We start from the raw sequence: 18,837 nt of genomic DNA on the forward strand, positions 1-18,837 counted from the left end.
AGAAAGGCCACATGCCTATCATTTTTCTTCAATGCGAATTTAAGGCGTATGCCATATTTAGAAAGGGACTCAGTAGAGTGCAAACCTCCGCCAAGGTTGACCCTGTAACTAGAGCAATTAGTGTTCGTTTGTCGGTTCATACTGTATGTTTGTAGCCACTTTCTGGTTTGTAAAGGTTTACCATTTTCATTTACTTTCAGGGAAATGCTTCTAGCAAAACTCAAACAGCAAAAATAGGGGATAAGATCCTCTAAGAAAGTGGGAAATATTGTAGAGCGATGTATGTGTCTCAGTGTATTACTTAGCAGGTCACTTTGTCTGGTTCATGGAGAATTATGTAATAAAAGAGACTAGGGAGGGGGATCTGTCACCTCGTGTGTTTTGGGAGACCCTACCATGGAGTGAATAGCCCCCAAAAAATCATAGCTCCTTTGATCACTTGCTTTAGGGTGAGGAGCTCAGTCGCTGGACGAGAGTAGAGTCACTACTAATCCACATTGGGAGAAGCCAGCTGAGTTGGCTCAGGCCTCTATTACGGACGTCTCGAAGAAAGAATTATGCGACTCCAACGTCAGGTCTGAGGCCCACAGCTGGCCTCGGAATGCCTCAGTGTGCCCCTGGTGGGAATAGGGGTCAGAGTCACTTCCACCCTCAACTGTAATTGGACATTTTACATCGTGTAGAGCGTACCGTCCGCCGACCAAAGGGTCGGTCTTTCGAATTCCGACTGTCCGCTGTTGAAGACACTTGAAGACATATTCAGTTCTATCTGTTGAAATCAAGCACTCCTGGCCACATGGATGGCTTGTTGCTAGCAGCTGTGAGCAGTTAGCAGAAGCGCTGTCGAGATCGACTTAATACAGGCACAAATCATTTGTGCTCCCAGGTCCGTGGTTCCCCCCACTAGTACAGACTGACATAAGTGAAGAGCACACACGCACCACATGACAGTCAAATGGACGTAATGGATGAACACGATCAAAGACAAATGTGGAAGCACTTCCACAGCTGCATGGCCTTCCACTCTTTGCTCCAAGTCCTCTTCCAGTGAAACCATTTAGTAATGACCCCAAATGAAGTGGAAGAGATCCTTTTTCTCAAACTCTACCAAAGACATTCAGCAAAGTATTCTAAAGGTTTACACTGGTTGTCACAGGGGCAAACTTTCAGCTTGGACTTTGCATACACTGCACTCTAAAACGTCTTGTGTTTCGAAAAACAACACTTGGGACTCGGTGATACTACGATGTACAATATGTAGTTATTGATCATTTGTGGTAGCAAGTGGGCGAGACCCAAACATTATGTGGGGCATCAACCGCTGCTGGTCACTCACAGTTCCGTGTACGTACTAATCGTTTACATTTAGCCTTAACATTTGAGCAAGGCTAGCAATAACTGTCTCTAGTTGGACAAGGTTTTGGATAAAAGGTCGAAGGCCAATCACAAGAGGTCAAAGTTGCCAATGGTCAGTCAAACACGCAACCTCCTGTGTCATGCCAGCCCGCATTCGGGGCTCGAGGTGGGCACGGTCGGATTAACAGCAGAAGATAACAAATGAAAAGTTATTGTCTCTGTTAGCTCACATGTTGAAGTTTCTTATTTGTCTCAGCTCCAACTGATGAAGATGAAGGTCAAGAGACGGAGACTCACAGTTCCGGAGAATATCAAATTCGATATTAAGGGTGATAGAGTCGGTGGACAATTGTCTATAGGAGGCCCAGTTCCTCACAATGGCGATAACATAGACGCCCCCCCACCCCATCCTCTACATTATTTATCTTTCAGCCAAGTGTTGTCAAAGTCATGTTTTTGTTTTTCTCGAAGGAATGATGGAAAGTAAACATTGTCTATATGTCAGTGAGGTACGCATATCACACTGAGAGAAGCAATGTGAAGACCCATAACCTTATCCACCTCCTTCGCTCTTTGTCAAAGTCAACTTATGTTGTACACAAGCGGACGGAAAACAAATGAGATTACACCTTTAATCTCATTTGTTTTTATCATTTGTCATAGTCTGGGTCCTTGCTGTCTTTTGCTTAGTCGCAAGACTGCAGTAATCCATCAGCTTTGACACAAAAGAAAAGTCAGAAACACAAATTAGGGACACGTGAGGGAATGCGAGAAGCCACCTGTGCAGTCAAATAGCTCTCAATGTCATACAATCTGTTCTTGGGAGAATTCTGTCGGAATTTGTGGCAGAACACAATATATTTTGAATGCTCGTCGGCATCCAGTTTGTTCACATTTGGAAACTATTTGGTTTGTATGCATGAAAAGATTTTAAAAGGAGACCTTAACTATGATAACAAGTGACGCTTCTATAGGGACATTGAACTCTTACTGCTTTGAATGTGAGTCATCTTACGCCATGTAACTTCCAATGTGCGTTCTTGTTTTTCTCTTCTCACTTTCTTCTCCAAACACCCCACGTTGAGGCTATCGCAAAAAAAAAAATAATAATTTCGTACCATCGTAATATTTTCCTAAAAAATGTGTTCTCCTCAAAGTTTTGAAGTGGACCTAGTTTGTCACTGTTCAGAAGGTTTGTTCAATGTCGAAGAAATGTTCACAAGATATAAATGATGAGCTAGCGCAGTTGGATAGGGCATGGCGCTAATAAGACAGGTCACGAGTTCCATATACACACTTACCGATTCTGAACATCTTCACCACTTTTAACAAGTGGTGACAACCCAACACACACACACACACACACGAACGGAAAGGTTTGTTAGCATGCGCTGTACTTGAGACAAGCAACACAGTACACCACATATCTCCATCGACAATTGTCAGTCAAACCAGATGTCTGTCGTAGTATCATGACTGACCTCTGAGAGGCAGCATAGTGCCACGAGGCAGCTACACTGCCATACAATACAAAGAAGAAGAAAGAGTACCAGTAGAAGACGAAATAGAAGAAGCTAGGCTAACTGTCAGCTTATCTGGTAAGGACTTTAAAGTTGCAAACTCTTCTCCTTGTCATTTGAATTGTTGCGAATGACTCAAAAGACACGTTTTACAAATACTCAACACGACCGGCAGCGGCACAAGCTTCATTCCGTTCAGGCCAACACTGTGCTTACGATTGGCGGCCATGACCATCTTAAGAGCAGATTGGGGATGAAATTCACTACATTTGAACACACCCCACACCACAGGATAATCTGCGTTGATAATATTTTTATATAAGATCCAACATTTGGGCTGTTGCCGACTTTGACCGTAAGAGGGGGAAATGCTCAAATTTGAATGTGAGTAGCCCACTTTAGGAACAAGAGGGTCAAATAGAATCAAAAAGAAAGAAGCATTTTGAAAAACAGTGTGAATTATACACGACATACTGTAGCTTTAACAGGGCCAGCTACTAATATATTGCTTCTCCCAATCACTAAACACGTTACAGGAGCTTCAACTCACCTAATCCCAGAGAGCAAACACACAGAGGAAATACCAAATAAAACTGACACGGGACACACAAGACACACCTGCCACTTCAAACACATCGCATGTGTCCACATGGTCACGCGCACACACACACGGCTCAAACAGGTTCCAGATGGAGGTGGCTGGTAGATGTCATGTGAGCGCAAAGTGGGGCCCGAAAAGTAACAGTGTTCTTAGGGCTCTCACAACATGGTGTTTGTGTGTGTTTGTGTGGGTGCGTGTTTAAAGCGGTACGTAAGTACTCGTTTTTATATTCTATGCACCTATAAAATCACATAGCTTTTCCTCCAAGTGGGATGTAACTTAAAATATCTCTGTAATATCAGATAATGTCCCTTTTCCTCAATTTGTCTTAGCTTTGATGTCATGGGGTATATTAGAGTTATTATATCAAATCCCATTTAAGATGTCCACTCCCCTCAGATCAGTTTTTCATTCGTTGTGTTTCGCTAAAAGCAGATCGAATCTCATCCAGATGTAGAAATAGCCCTGAACCCAAAGAAGTAGCACTTCTATTTAACCTACAGATGGAATGCTGACTCAAGTGGAAGGAAGGGTAAAAAAAAAAAAAATCATGAAATTGCTTCCACATTCACATTCAAAATAAGTGTAATATATTGCCTCCTATTCCTTAAACGTCTTATTTATCATGTGCATACTTAACTCCCTAAATCATTGTTTTCCTGAGTTCCATGTTCAGACCTCATTAAGAGACCCTCTGCCATCCCCCAGGCTCGTGCGCAAAACCAACAAACATCTTCATTGACAACAGGCCTCCGTGATTTTTTTTCACGAAGAAACTATGGCTGGCGGCGGCAGGCACATTCTGCAAGAAGCAAAATTCGCGCATCTTCAGTCCCAATGCCAAATGTATGCTGGACAACTTTCAATGCTTTCTCATTCCATTCAACCTGACAAATGGGATTGAAATGAACAAATTCAGATCTTTTTCAAATGAATCTGTTTGGAATTGCACATTAACGGGTTACTGATCTGCTGTTAAAATGAATGACGGGATAAACCTAGTCAACCAATTCATGAATCGATCCCCCACTGGACAAACGTCCTTTGATTTTGTGTGTATGGCAGTCTTTCTTTTCCAAGCCACACACAGACAACGTGTACTGCTCAGACAACATTTACACTGTCGTTAGGTGTTCATGACTTACCTGTGGCTCTTTCCCCCTTTGGATGCAGTCTTCTCGGTTGCCAGGTAACGGGGGCCAATAGATCTACGGGGGAGAAGACAGAGACACAGTGGTTCTCATTGAATTGGTTAGTAACGTGACTTTGGACATAAATGTATAAACTGAATCACGTGAACCTAATAAGGGTGTAAAATCCACCCATGGCAACTTGAAATTTTGGAATTGATCATTTTCTATCCATTTACTGTAGGTTGTGATTTTTTGGGGTGGGGCAGATGTACATTGATGTCACCTCTAAGGTTTGTTTTGAATAGCCTTTTACACCAGTCATTTTGAAATCAACCAACAAGTACAGACTAGCTAGACCGCTAGAAGGGTGACGCGGAAAAAGTCCTACGAAAGTTCCATGAAGCCGTTACATTTTGGTGAGGTTCAGCAGATAGAGGACTCCCCCAACTTGTTTTCTTTCAATTCTGTCGGTCCTCCAGAATTATGATAGCGGCACCCTTCTCTTAGTTCTTCTCTCCATGAACCAGAAAGTAGCCTGCCTCGTTTATTCTGCACCCACCGTGGTGTACGCCACAAATATGGAAAGACTATCTGTGTTATGCTGCCACTATCACAGCCATACGGAATTCGTTTCATGCATTTTGAGGGAAACAATATTTTTTTGCACGGTTAGGAATTTGGCATATTGGAGCCTTATTTTAAAGTCAAGAAATAATGACACGTTGCAAAAGCAGCGGTTAGGGGCTAAACTGGAAATCGGAAACTTGGGTAAGAGATATTACATCTGCTGTCCAACAGTGTTAAATTACAACAAAGCATAGTTCTAATGAAATGGGATAACACATCGGCCACCATGAAGCAGCTATTCTGTTTTGGGCACGCTCCTGATTCATTTGACATCATCTGGGTCCAGGAATAACATTAGGAATAACCAAATGATTTGCAAAAAAAAGATTTCAAGATTATTGTAACAGTGACAGACAGACTAAATGAGTTTCCAAGTTACAAATCTGTCTAATCTAATCTAATATTGGAATAAACAGTTTAGTTCCGTGCAAAAATGAATGAGACATGCTTTTCAGTGGTCTGCAATCCTGTGCCACCTCTGTGCGGGCGTCCCAGTTCTTCTACCGTTGCTTTCCGCTGATCACGTTAGCCCCAGCCGACCCTTTCTCTTGCCATTCGTTGTCAGAAATCTCCTCATTCGTACAGACAAGCAAAAATGATCTGACCGTCTTCGCAGTTAGAAACAATCTCCGCTAAACTGAGTGGTCAAAGTCAATGAATGAGGATAAGCGGTAAAGAAAATGGATGGATGGATGTTTCATCGCAATGTCTGACTGGCCCTTCTTTCTTATTATACATCCATCCATTTTCTGTACTGCTTATCCGCACAAGGGTGGCGGGCGTGCTGGAGCCCATCCCAACTATCTTCGGGCGAGAGGCGGGGTGCGTACATATTATTATACAATCCAAAATAAAAATTCAAAGCTCTTCTAATGCTGCAAAGATGAAGCTCTTTTTAATTAGAGCTTTCATTTAGTTTTTTTTCCAAACACTGCCTCGTTAGGGAAAAGCCAAAGCCACAACAATGTGACTCTCTTGAGCACATTGTAACATTTGGACATGAAATGCTTTGACTGGTCCTCATATTGCTTTCTGACTATGATAAAAGACATCAGATTTCAAATTTCCCTGCAGATGAAAGCTGTCTCAACACTGACCTTCAGTGGGCTATGCAATCCTGCAGTTTTGCAGACCACCAGAGTCTTTGTCTGCTCTAGTCATGAACCCGCTTTGTTTTGCCTAACAGTCACATAAGGAACCAGGGAGGAAAACAAAACAGTCCCGACGTGCACGACAACACGATTGTGTTTCATGTGTGTATGGGCAGTGTGAGTGCTCACGCATGGATTTGTTTGGGAGGGTGTCAGGCAAAGGATTTTTTTAAACTACCCCAGTGAGGTGATGATAAGGTCAGAAGTCACACTTTGAAAAGTGCAGTTTCAGTGTACATGTCTGAGAAAAAAAGGGCACATATATTTACATGCACAGTTTAGTAGGGCTACCACTGTAGCTCAACAACAATCTATTTGGTCTATTAAACCCACCAGGATATAAATTGCACCCTCTAAATAAAAAACAAAAAACAAAAACACTTCTAACAAATACTGTGCTGCCCTCATTGGTGTGCACGCCTTAGCCTGACCGTGGCAGTTGGCATGGGCATGTACTTTATGGATGCCAATGGAACTGGTTCCCTTGTGATGATGTGACTGCTGACAAAAGCAGCAGGAAATATTCTCTATTGTTTCAGGCAATATAATCTGCTCATATTCAGCCAAATGCCTCACAACTCATTGGATGACGCAGATCGACAGTGCAGATCGACAATGACCCGAAGCGTACTGCAAAAGCAACCAGAGTTTGTTTTTTTAAGCAAAAAAGTAAAATCTTATGCAATGACCAAGTCAATCACCTGACCTGCATCCGATTGAGTATGCATTTCACCTGCTGAAGAGAAAATGACCCAAAGAACAAGCAGGAACGGAAGGCAGTTGCACGAGAGGCCTGGCAGAGCATCGCAGGGGATGAAATCCAGTGTTTGATGATGATGTTGATGCGTTCCACACTTCAGGCTGTAAGTGACTGCAAAGGACTCGCAACCAAGAATTGAAAGTGAAAGTTTGAGTTATGATTGCTAATGTTTCATATTACTTTTGGTCCTTGAAAAAGTTGGAGGCATATATGCGAACTGTTGTAATTCCTTCATTGTTTACCTGTAAATCGTTTGGATGTAAATACCCTCAAATTAGAACCGAAGTCAAAAGCATATCTTGTTCATTTCATTTCAAATCCATTGTGGTGGTGTTTAGAGCCAAAAATTGGGTTGATGTCCCAATATTTATGGACTTGATGTGTTACTCCCGTTTTTATGCTTGTTTGATACCGTAATTTCTCGTGCATAATGTGCACCCATGTATAATGCGCACCCCCAAAGTTGACCTACAAATTCTGAAAAACACTTCTACCTATGTATATTGCATTTTTACAATGCATGATTTTGCTTCTACCCATATGATCAAAACATGAAGTATTGTCTGTATTTAGTTCGTTTTTTCAAAGAATTATTCTGAAGTTAAGCACTTTATTTGAACACATAATACCTTCTTTTTATTGACTTGCTCTTATTTTGAAATTCACAGCCCTACTTTTATTTAGTAAATGACAAAACACACAGTTGTGCTCATATGATTGATTACCCAGGCAGAATTTGTAAGATGAGTACAATTCTTTTAAGAAAACTGGAAGGACCAGGCAAAACACGTTTCATTTCGTTTTAATGGGATTCTAATTAAACTGTCAAGCATTTCAGAAAAGCATTATCATTAAACAAAACATAACCATAGTTGCTGTTTAGTCATCAGTTGTATTTAAAAAAATAATCATAATTCTGAGGCGCCACGGTGTGCGACTGGTTAGAGCGTCTGCCTCCCAGTTCTGAGGACCGGGGTTCAATCCCCGGCCCCGCCTGTGTGGAGTTTGCATGTTCTCCCCGTGCCTGCGTGGCTTTTCTCCGGTTTCCTCCCACATCCCAAAAACATGCATGCTCAGTTAATTGAAGACTCTAAATTGCCTGCGATTGGCTGGCAACCAGTACAGCGTAGATATCAGTTTGTTGGCCCAAGTTTTAACGACCACAGCTTTTGGCTTCTTACTACAGTGGAACCTCAAACCCCCCCTGAGGTCATGATATTTGTAATTTGACTTCAAATTCTGGAAAAGAATTATGCCTCTTCAGGCAGACAGAACCACACATTTTGAACAACCATCATGCATGCCGTCACGCAAGAGTGTTCAAAAGAATGAAGTCGACACCCCTTCAGCGTTACCCAAGCTAAAGGCGTGTATTGTCTTTAAATGTTATGATAAGAGATAACAAATTTATGACAATTATATTCTTACATAAAACATTCCCCGTCCAGTCAATGAGGGTTCATAATGGTGACAGTTGGAGTCTGCTGCTGATTATTTATGGTTATATGTCTTTTATGAGATAATTTGATTGTAACGTTGAACAAAATGGAGATCAGATTCACTTCAATCTCAGAGGTTCCGCTGTAATTATTATTTTTAAACAGACTTGGCATGTATAGGCGTGTCCTAGTTGTGTCCAAAAGCGGGTCGTGTAGCCATCAAAATGTATTAGTAATAAAACCAGTTTCATGACATTAGAAATTGGAGCGAGTTTAAAATTTGAATTGGCATAGTTCAGATCTCAGGCGCAGTTTCCTTGGCTTGTTGCTGCACGGCAATATTCTGCCTGTTGTCCAAGATCTCCACCAGCGAAGAAATATGGCTGACCTCCACTAGTCATTCAAGCTCCTTCCTGTTTAACTCTCAAAATGTCACCGCAGCGTCTCTTTCACTTGGAACGTACCCTCGGACGTCAGTCACACGCCGTCGTCCTTTGATGGCTGACGTTGCGTTTAATCTGGCGAGAGCTTAAAACAGATGAGAAGCGGAGGACAAACACATCTCGTCCTTTCACTCGTTGCAACCTGCTCCTGATATCTGGCAACCAAGCCATCCCTGTGAGCCAAAACCATTAAGAGCCACAGTCTTTGTTCTTGTGCCAGATGCTTAAACAAACCAGTTTTAACGAAAAGCACCAGTGTGCACTAAATCAAGTTGTACAATAGAAGCACTTTGATCAGCCCCACTTGTATTTCATGACATTTATACCCTTCAAACCTACAACAAGTCTTTGCTGAGATGCCTGCTGTTTCCTCCATGCTCTTGTAGCTGTTAAGCTTCACAAGAAACCCAAATGCTAACTTTCTTTGTCCATGAACCCATCCATTTTCTGTCGCGCTTATCCTAATGAGGGTCGCTGGTGAGCTGAAGCCTATCCCAGCTGACTTCGGGTGGGAGGAGTACCCCACCTAGAATAATCACCGGCCAGCCGCAGGGTACATATACACAAACAACCATTCACACTCACGCCTTTGGACAATTTACAGTCTTACGTTAACCTAACATTCGTGATTCAGGAATGTGTGAGGAAATGCCAACTCCACAAAGGAAGGCCTGAGCGAAATTCGAGTCCAGAACATTTGACTGGGAGGCAGACGTGATAACCACAGCTTGGACCGTGCTGATTTGATATAAAATATGCAATAATTATATGGTATCTATAACTACAGCTATTGTTTCCAATGGTCAAAACACTTGAATCGATGTTTATTATTCCTAGGCAATTATAATTAGAGGTATGGAACCAAGGTCTTGCGGTCCACACACCACCTCTATCCAAACATTGGTGTTTTGATTTATAGTTGAGTAGTTCTGTTTAGTTTGTGGCTGCACAATTTGCATATTTGAGTCAATGAGGTGAATTGCAGAAATGCCCCCCAAAAAAACACAAAAAGTAGACTGTGACTTCAGTCAAAACAATGTTTGCCTGAAACAAGTGTACCCATATCCAGTCTATAAATCATACTTCCGAAATGTATTGTATTGTATTGTTTTCTTTGGTTTTTTTTTAGAATATAATGCATTGGATAAGTCACACCTTTTCAGATGAATTACAGCTAATTATGAGCACAAAAATGTCCCTTTTCCATCTAATTCAATCCCAATTCCAATGAAGTTGGGACGTTGTCCATCCATCCATTTTCTGTCGCGCTTCTCCTCACTCGGGTCGCGGGCGTGCCGGAGCCTATCTCAGCTATCATCGGGCAGGAGGCGGGGTACACCCTCAACTGGTTGCCAGCCAATCGCAGGGCACATATAAACAACTGACCATTCGAACTCACATTCACACCTACGGCCAATTTAGAGTTGTTAATGAACCTACCATGCATGTTTTTGGGATGTGGGAGGAAACCGGAGTGCCCGGAGAAAACCCACGCAGGCACGGGGAGGACATGCAAACTCCACACAGACGGGGCCGGGGATTGAATCCCGGTGCCTCAGAGCTGGGCCACCGTTTGGAAGTTGTGTTAAACATAGATAAAAACAGAATACAATGATTTGCAAATCATGTTCAACCTATATTTAATTGAATACACTGGCAGGCCAGTCTGGTACCCGTACTCTTTTACTACGAAGCCACACTGTTGTAACACGTGCAGAATGTGGTTTGGCATTGTCTTGCTGAAATAAGCAGGGTTGAGTTGCAGAAAAAGGCATTGCTTGGATGGCAGCATATGTTTCTCCAAAACCTGTATGTACCTTTCAGCATTAATGGTTCCTTCACAGATGTGTAAGTTGTGCCATTGGCACCAACACAGCCCCATACCATCACAGATGCTGGCTTTTGAATGCTGCGTCCATAACAGTCCGGATGGTTCTTTTCCTCTTTGGCCCGGAGGACACGACGGCCACAATTTCCAAAAACCATTTGAAATGTGGACTCGTCGGACCACAGAACACTTTTCCACTTTGCATCAGTCCATCTTAGATGAGAAGCCGGCGACGTTTCTGGGTGTTATTGATAAATGGCTTCTGCTTTGCATAGTTGAGTTTCAAGTTCCACTTCCGGATGTAGCACCGAACTGTATTGACTGACATTGGTTTTCTGAAGTGTTCCTGAGCCCACGTGGTGATATCCTTTACACATTGATGTCGGGTTTTGATGCAGCGCCGCCTGAGGGATCGAAGGTCACGGGCATTCAATGTTGGTTTTCGGCCTTGCCGCTTACATGCAGTGATTTCTCCAGATTCTCTGAACCTTTTGATGATATTATGGACCATAGATGATGAAATACCTCAATTCATTGCAATTGTACATCGAGGATCATTGTCCTTCAACTGTTGGACTATTTTCTCACGCACTTGTTCACAAAGAGGTGACCCTCGCCCCATCTTTGCTTGTGAATGAGTGAGCAATTCAGGGAAGCAATCCTGGCAGCCACCTGTTCCCAATGATCCTGTTCACCTGTGGGATGTTCCAAACACGTGTTTCATGAGCATTCCTCCACTTTCTCACTCTTTTTTGCAACGTGTTGCAGCCATCAAATTTATGTTCATGATTATTTGCTAAAAACAATCAAGTTGATCAGTTCGAACTTTGAATATCTTGTCTTTGTAGTGTATTCAATTAAATATAGGTTGAACATGATTTGCAAATCATTGTATTCTGTTTTTATTTATGTACAACACAACATCCCAACTTCATTGGAATTGGGGTTCTAAATGCAATTACATACAATTTGTCATTGGCCTTCTCTAATTTTTAGGATTAACATTATTTTTTTTTTTTTACTGTAGGCTACTTCCGTACAAAATAAATGGCCCTTTTCCGATGCAAGGTAGATACTTGGCTCAATACTTATATTTTCTATTGGACCATTATACTTTCTATTGATGATTTTCCATTGGCAAAGACAGCTCACCCGATATTATTTTTGGGAGTTTCATAAGTGGCAAATTTATACCATATACAGTAGGTGACATAAGCCACTGCTGCTTGTTAACTGGTAGAGCAGATAAGTCATTACTGCGTCATGGTCAGTTTTGAGGCTCGATGGCTAGAAATGACAAAAATATAAATGCACACATGCTAACGTTAGTTTACCCTGTTGGTGCGCCCTAGCTCTGGACATTCCCACTGACATGTGAAACACACCAAACAAAATGGTGTAATAACTCTTTTACTTTTTTAGTACTGATAACAATGTATGGCCTCTCGACTTCAAATGAAACAAAGATGTGTAATATATCTTGTTTCGTAAGTGCATCCCACTGACACGAGCATGCAGATGGAGATCTTGCTCTCAATGTATTATTTCCTAATATTTGTTGAGGACATGCCTGTCTATGTTGGGCCATTGGAATTAGGAATTAGGTTAGCTAACCCCCCCACTGTGCCCCTGTGGTGACATCAACACAGCAGTTGTTCCCAAGATGAATGTTCAAGCAGTTACGTTTCAAATTCAAACATCTTTTTAGTCACTTAATTGATTCCACATTGGAGAAGGCCAAGCATCCTGAAGGAATGCCAAAATTGGGGAGGGGTGAGGTATGGCAACAAAAAAAAAAGCTGTTCGTATTTTATAATTTTATCTTGTTTGTTTATCATGATTTTATTTTCATTGTAGATTTGTTGTGATACACTCATGCTTCATGGTTGGAAAGGTGTAATCATTCCAACCCAAAGTAATATTAATCGCAGATAAACGAACAAAATAATCTTGGATTAACGCTCGGATGGAATTACCTGTTAACTTTTAAAACGGGTACTTTTAGTGGTTTATTTGTGGTATATCTGTATGGCTCTAGGCACGGTGGACAACCGGTTAGCACATCTGCCTCACAGTTCTGAGGACCGGGGTTCAATCCCCAGCGCCGCCTGTGTGGCGTTTGCATGTTCTCCCCGTGCCTGCGTGGCTCCGGTTTCCTCCCACATCCCAAAAACACGCATGCTAGGTTGATTGACGACTCTAAATTGCCCGTAGGTCTGAATGTGAGTGCGAATGGTTGTTTGTTTGTATGTGCCCTGCGATTGGCTGGCAACCAGTTGTGGGTGTATCCCGCCTCCTGCCCTATGATAGCTGGGATAGGCTCCGGCACGCCCGCGACCCGAGTGAGGAGAAGCGCGACAGAAAATGGAAATGGATGGATGGCTATGTTCACACTGCAGGTCAATTTTTTTTTTTTCATGTCAACTGGAATAGTACAATTACGATTATTCAAATCCGACCCAGGCCTCTTTCGAATGTGGGTATAAATCGGGTATGTATCCAATGCAAGTGGAGTATAGACACGCAGGTCGCGCTCGTCTGACCTCTACGTCATCAAGAGGCGACAAATGTCCCAATTGTTTGACAAAAACAAACACGCGACAAAAGCAACGGCAGACGCGGAGCAGAAAAGAAGATGCTTTACAACTGATAAATATATGGGGGGGGGGGGGGGGGGGGCATCCATCCATCCATCCATCCATTTTCTACCGCTTATCCGAGGTCGGGTCGCGGGGGCAGTAGCTTTAGCAGGGACGCCCAGACTTCCCTCTCCCCAGCCACTTCATCCAGCTCTTCCGGGGGGATCCCGAGGCGTTCCCGGGCCAGCCGAAAGACGTAGTCTCTCCAGTGTGTCCTGGGTCGTCCCCGGGGTCTCCTCCCGGTGGGACGTGCCCAGAACACCTCACCGGGGAGGCGTCCGGAAGGCATCCGAATCTGATTCCCCGGCCACCTCATCTGGCTCCTCTCGATGCGGAGGAGCAGCGGCTCTACTCTGAGATCCTCCCGGATGACCGAGCTTCTCGCCCTATCTCTAAGGGAAAGTCCGGACACCCTGCGGAGGAAACTCATTTCGGCCGCTCGTATCCGGGATCTTGTTCTTTCGGCCACGGCAACAAGTATACCCACACCTGCTCGGCGCCTCTCACCGTGGGCAACTCCAGAGTGGAAGAGAGTCCAACCCCTCTCGAGAGGACTGGTACCAGAGCCCGAGCTGCGTGTGGAGGTTGAGTCCGACTATATCGAGTCGGAACTTCTCGACCTCACGCACCAGCTCGGGCTCCTTCCCTGCCAGAGAGGTGACATTCCACGTATTCTAGAGCCAGCTTCTGTAGCCAAGGTCCCCGCCTGCGGCCACCGCCCAGCTCGCACTGCCCTGCATCGTGAACATAGCCTAAAGCTTTTTATTTAAAGATTGTCAGGTGTTGATGGTTACAAAGTTATATAGTTATGTCTCCAAATGTGTTACCTCATCAAATCTACAATCCAACATTGTTGCGGTTCGCTCATTGGGTTCACAAGGGACCATGATTCAGCATTAAAAACAAAGTCTTAATATGACTTCCGAGTGTTTTCGTTTATCATACAGCGTATTATCGAGTAATTTGTGGAGGTTACCTCCTTGGACTCGCTCCTGGCAGGTCCCAGCAGAAGAGAGTACATGACGTCTTTGCCGCCGAGGAAGAGACGGTCACGGTACTCATCCAGGTAGACAGTTGAGAGGGACAGCTGGCCGTGATGCCCGCTGAAGATGGATGACCTGTTGGTGGACAGTAGATCTGCATACGCAAGAAAAAACATTTGGATTAATATCTTGCTATCACCGCATACAGTACATGCAGTCTACAGCCATTTCCCTTACTTGTCACTGCAAAACAAAATGTTGGTGAAATTTCCGAAAGAAAATACAAGGTCACTTTCCCTTCTGCCAAGTTTTTTTTTCTGTTAAGATACTTGTACTTTTACCCGAGTGTCACATGTAGGTACTTTATACAGGACCGCGAACATCGGGTCGAGTCAAATAAATAAATCCATATTTTTGCTTGAGTTTCTCATCTTTGCACTCACCACAAAAATAATTTCCGCGCATTGATGTCTTAACTCAGTTCAAGCCATAGGTAACATGTTTACATGTCATTCTTTTTTAGTCGGCTGTACTGGCACACTCATATGAACGGAACTCCTGTCGGCACGCACTGGTCGACATTAGCTTTTCGTTTCCAAATACTATTTTACGACTGCAGTCGAGTTTATTGATATTTCATCATAACATAATTCCTGTTTTATTATATAGTGTTACCTTTCATTATGACAGTTTGATTAGTGTCATTTTTCTTTCTGTTGATTGGCTGGTAGAAATCTTTATAGGAGGGCACAAATTGACCAAATATGGTTCCTTGCCTGATAAAGCCACGCGGTAAATCCTACCCACAGAAAAAAAATGGAATCCACTGAACCGAGAACCAAGAAACATGACTCCCACTGCAGAGTCATAATATCAAACATGCAGTATGAATCCAATAATACTAAATCACACAAGGGAAAGTCAAGAAGAAAAAAATGATGTGACACACAATACAGATTAGAAGTATCTAATGCGGGGGATGCGGTAAAGAGCTTGTGCACCTGGCGATCCCATCCCATCCTGGCGATCAGTCAGCAGCTTGAAATCCTAAAAGCTAGTTGCAAAATCTCAGCAGGAGTGCCAGTGAGCAAGTTGAACTCGAGTTCGACTGGACACGGGCGTCTCCTCCACGCACGCACACTTGCAGCGACGTTTCAGGATAGCCCAGTTTCGGGAGTTTCTTTTTTTTTTTTTTTTTGCTGAGATCTAAGGGCCCTATTTTGGTGATGGGCACAAGACCCGTGTGGTTGCCGACGCAACTGTGCGCCACTATGGGAGCGTTTACAGCCGACTTCATCCAATCAACGCGTCCGTCATTCTCTTTAAAGGGGGGCACAATAATAAGTCTCGACCGAGACATCTCTGCGTGGAAGCGTTGTCACTGCTTTTGGACGCTGTGGCAAACAGAAAGGTTTGATTGATTGAAATTTGACAGCAAATAAGGAGGAGACAAAATATGTATCTTCTCAAACAAAGCCTATTCCTCTTGTAATAAGGAGGCGCACGTCAGTAACAGTAAATGTAAATCCTCTGCCGTTACGCTAACTGTGTTGCCTTATTCTTTGTGAAATTCATGCCATGCTTCTTTGCTCTGTCAAGCTCAAATGAAATGGAGGATTACATCAGAAGAGAGCAGTCCTCTGATCCAGCTTTGATTCTTATATTTTTACACATGCAGTCCATTAAAGTTCATTTGTATGCTCTAATGTGACCCAAACTACTGCACTCGCAAAGAAAACAACGTGGAGTTTTTGACTGGCACTCTCGTTGAGACAGTATGCGCAAAGACACACGGAGAGAGAAGCCGTCATCGGTACGCAAAACCCTCGGCGTCTTCGGACTGATCAGCTTTCCATGGATCTCTCGTCACTGGGACGATACACACACAAAACACTCATTGAAAAAGCAGTCCCTCGCCACGCACTGGAGCGCTGACTGATTGAAGCACAGGAGCCAAACGTCCTCGTTGACAACTTGACAACGTCCATCAGTGGAGCTTTGCTAACAATAAACTCCATCTTGCCGCCTATTCTGTTCCGGATCAGCGAAAGCCTGGAGACTATCCCAGCTGAGTTTGGGTGAGCACCACCTTGGATTGATCACCTGTCAATCACAGGACTGACCATTTCCACACAAAAAAAAACATTTCTGTTCACTTTAACACCTCTGGGAACTTTAGCTTACATTTTTACATGTTTTTTTTTTTTTTTTAAATGACCAAAGACATCGAAGTCTTATTACTTACTTGTAGTTCACAGAGTAGAACAAGTTCGTCCCTTAAGCTGCCAGAGACTGTATACGCACACACACACGTACACACGCCTACGCAGTCATGACGATGCGAGCAGTTTTAATAAGCTGACATAAAACATCGGAGCGGCTGGCAGGAGAAAACAGGCCAGGCACAAGCCGAGACATGAGGGATAAAGCGAAGGGAAAGATAATGTCAGAGCGAGGAGCGAGGCTTTGAGTCTAAAAATAAGAGGAAGGGGAGGAAGATGAAGCCACAAGTCACACAATGACGATGGATGCGCTCAAAGTGACAGCAGCGAGCGCAAGGAAATAATGAGGACAGGGACTGTTCAACATGTCGCTCTGCACTACTGCTCTTTGACAATAACTTTCGTTCCGTGTTTTGTTTGGATCTACGTCGCGTCTGTATGAGTGTGACTTTTACCCCAAAATGCGGGCAAGGATCCAATATGAAAGCCGCATCCAAAAGTCTGTCTTCGCGAAGACACCTAAAAATGTACGATAGCAGACAAACGCAACGCATCCCCCTCGACAAAAGAAAATAATAATGGTGTTTATTATTAGTCAAGTTAGTTATTAACTCCAAGCTATTTTGGGTTATGAAAATCGCTTACAGTCGTAATAATTTAGATGACATAGACTTGAGTCTATTGATAACTAAGATGACAAAAATGGAATTGCAAGTAATTGTTTTCAACGCAGACAAGAGAATCACACGGATTTGCTGTTTTCGTGCTCAGGCCAAAGCCCTGTCTAAAACAAAAGTAATGCTTTGGCGCCATCTTGTGGCATCTTGGTGCCAAGGAACTATTGTGAAGCGATGGGATGTGTGCTTCGCAGGCCATCGCTCTGTCTAATAGAAAGGTAGTACGTTTCTTTTGTTTGTTTGTTTGTTTGTTTTTGGAGGTCAATTACTCACGTTTTCTATTCCCTCAAATAGCGGGGGGACAATGTATTTCATAGTCATCATACACATACAGTACAGTCGAATGTACAGTACAGTTCAGCAAGCACTTTTTTTGTTCTCTTATAATGGAATATTTCAAAGCATTCATTCAAAAGATCTGCTGAGAGTTGAGCCAGTCTCAGGTTGGAGGCTGTCCATGTAGTTACAGTAAGTAAATAGCACTGTGATTGCTGAGGGAGACAGGATCCGTCCTTCACAATCTCTTGTGCCCAAACAAGGAGGTGCGGTGTGAGCGTGACATCTTAACCTCGTGTGTACAGTGTCAGGGAGCCTCTCTGCACACACACACATGCAAAAAGGAGAAACCCGCTGCTCTTGGCACGCACACGCACGCACACACCAACTGGCCCCCTTCACGCTTATCACTCTGTGCTCGTTCCAGGGCTGGAGTGTGGAAAAAGTCCAACTTTGGGATGACAGGCGGTCATGATGGGCGGATATGTGGCCCTGGCTAACTTGTCAAATTTACCTGCAGCAACAGCAACAGCAACAGCAACTTCCAGAGGTCTACAGGTGTCGCAGTGAGAATTGGAATTTAAATAAGATAACGCACTTTTCGGCACCTTTGGAATTATTTTGGCTGCGTGGGAGGGTCAAACTGTGAGGAAATGTATTTTAAATAGCGGATTTCATACACAAGATAACTCAATCTGCTTCACATGAATAAAATCATTTTGAAAATACATTTGAAAGTAAAAGACGGCTCGCTAAAATGTCTCCAAGAACATACGGCGCAAGAAAGACTTTTCTAAATAAAGCATCAGAAAGAAGAATATTTTCTGAGGCTGGACTTAAAAACATTCACATGTGGGGCAGCGAAATGCTGCTTCACCCTTTTTACTTTGGACGCTGTGCTCCACTATCTGACCTGAGTCTGTCCATCTCAGAGCCCTACCGGGTTTGTATGCCATTAGCATTTCTTTAATGTATTAAGGACCCAAACTATTTAGTGCTTTATACAACAATAGCAGAACTTTAAAGGCTATTCTAGAGCTTTCACGAAGCCAGTGTAAGGACTTCAGCATTGGATTCATATGTTCTGATCTCTTGGTTTGTCAGAACACGAGCTGCAGTTGTTTAATGCTCTTTTAGGGGAGTCCAGTCAGAAGACCATTACAATAGTCAAGCCTACTGGAG

General features: G+C 43.2%; 1 protein-coding gene across 1 annotated transcript in view; it reads right to left on the bottom strand.

Moving 5' to 3' along the window:
* sema3bl (sema domain, immunoglobulin domain (Ig), short basic domain, secreted, (semaphorin) 3bl) overlaps positions 1-18,837 on the bottom strand; it is a 54,457-nt gene that overhangs the window by 24,909 nt on the left and 10,711 nt on the right. The window contains exons 2-3 of the mRNA XM_061766067.1: positions 14,474-14,634; positions 4,623-4,685 (exon numbers count right to left, since the gene is read on the bottom strand). Coding sequence (XP_061622051.1) covers positions 4,623-4,685; positions 14,474-14,634 — 224 coding nt within the window. The remainder of the gene's footprint in view (positions 1-4,622; positions 4,686-14,473; positions 14,635-18,837) is intronic.

Source organism: Phyllopteryx taeniolatus, chromosome 1, assembly GCF_024500385.1.
Source record: "Phyllopteryx taeniolatus isolate TA_2022b chromosome 1, UOR_Ptae_1.2, whole genome shotgun sequence".
Taxonomy (NCBI): Eukaryota; Metazoa; Chordata; class Actinopteri; order Syngnathiformes; family Syngnathidae; genus Phyllopteryx; species Phyllopteryx taeniolatus.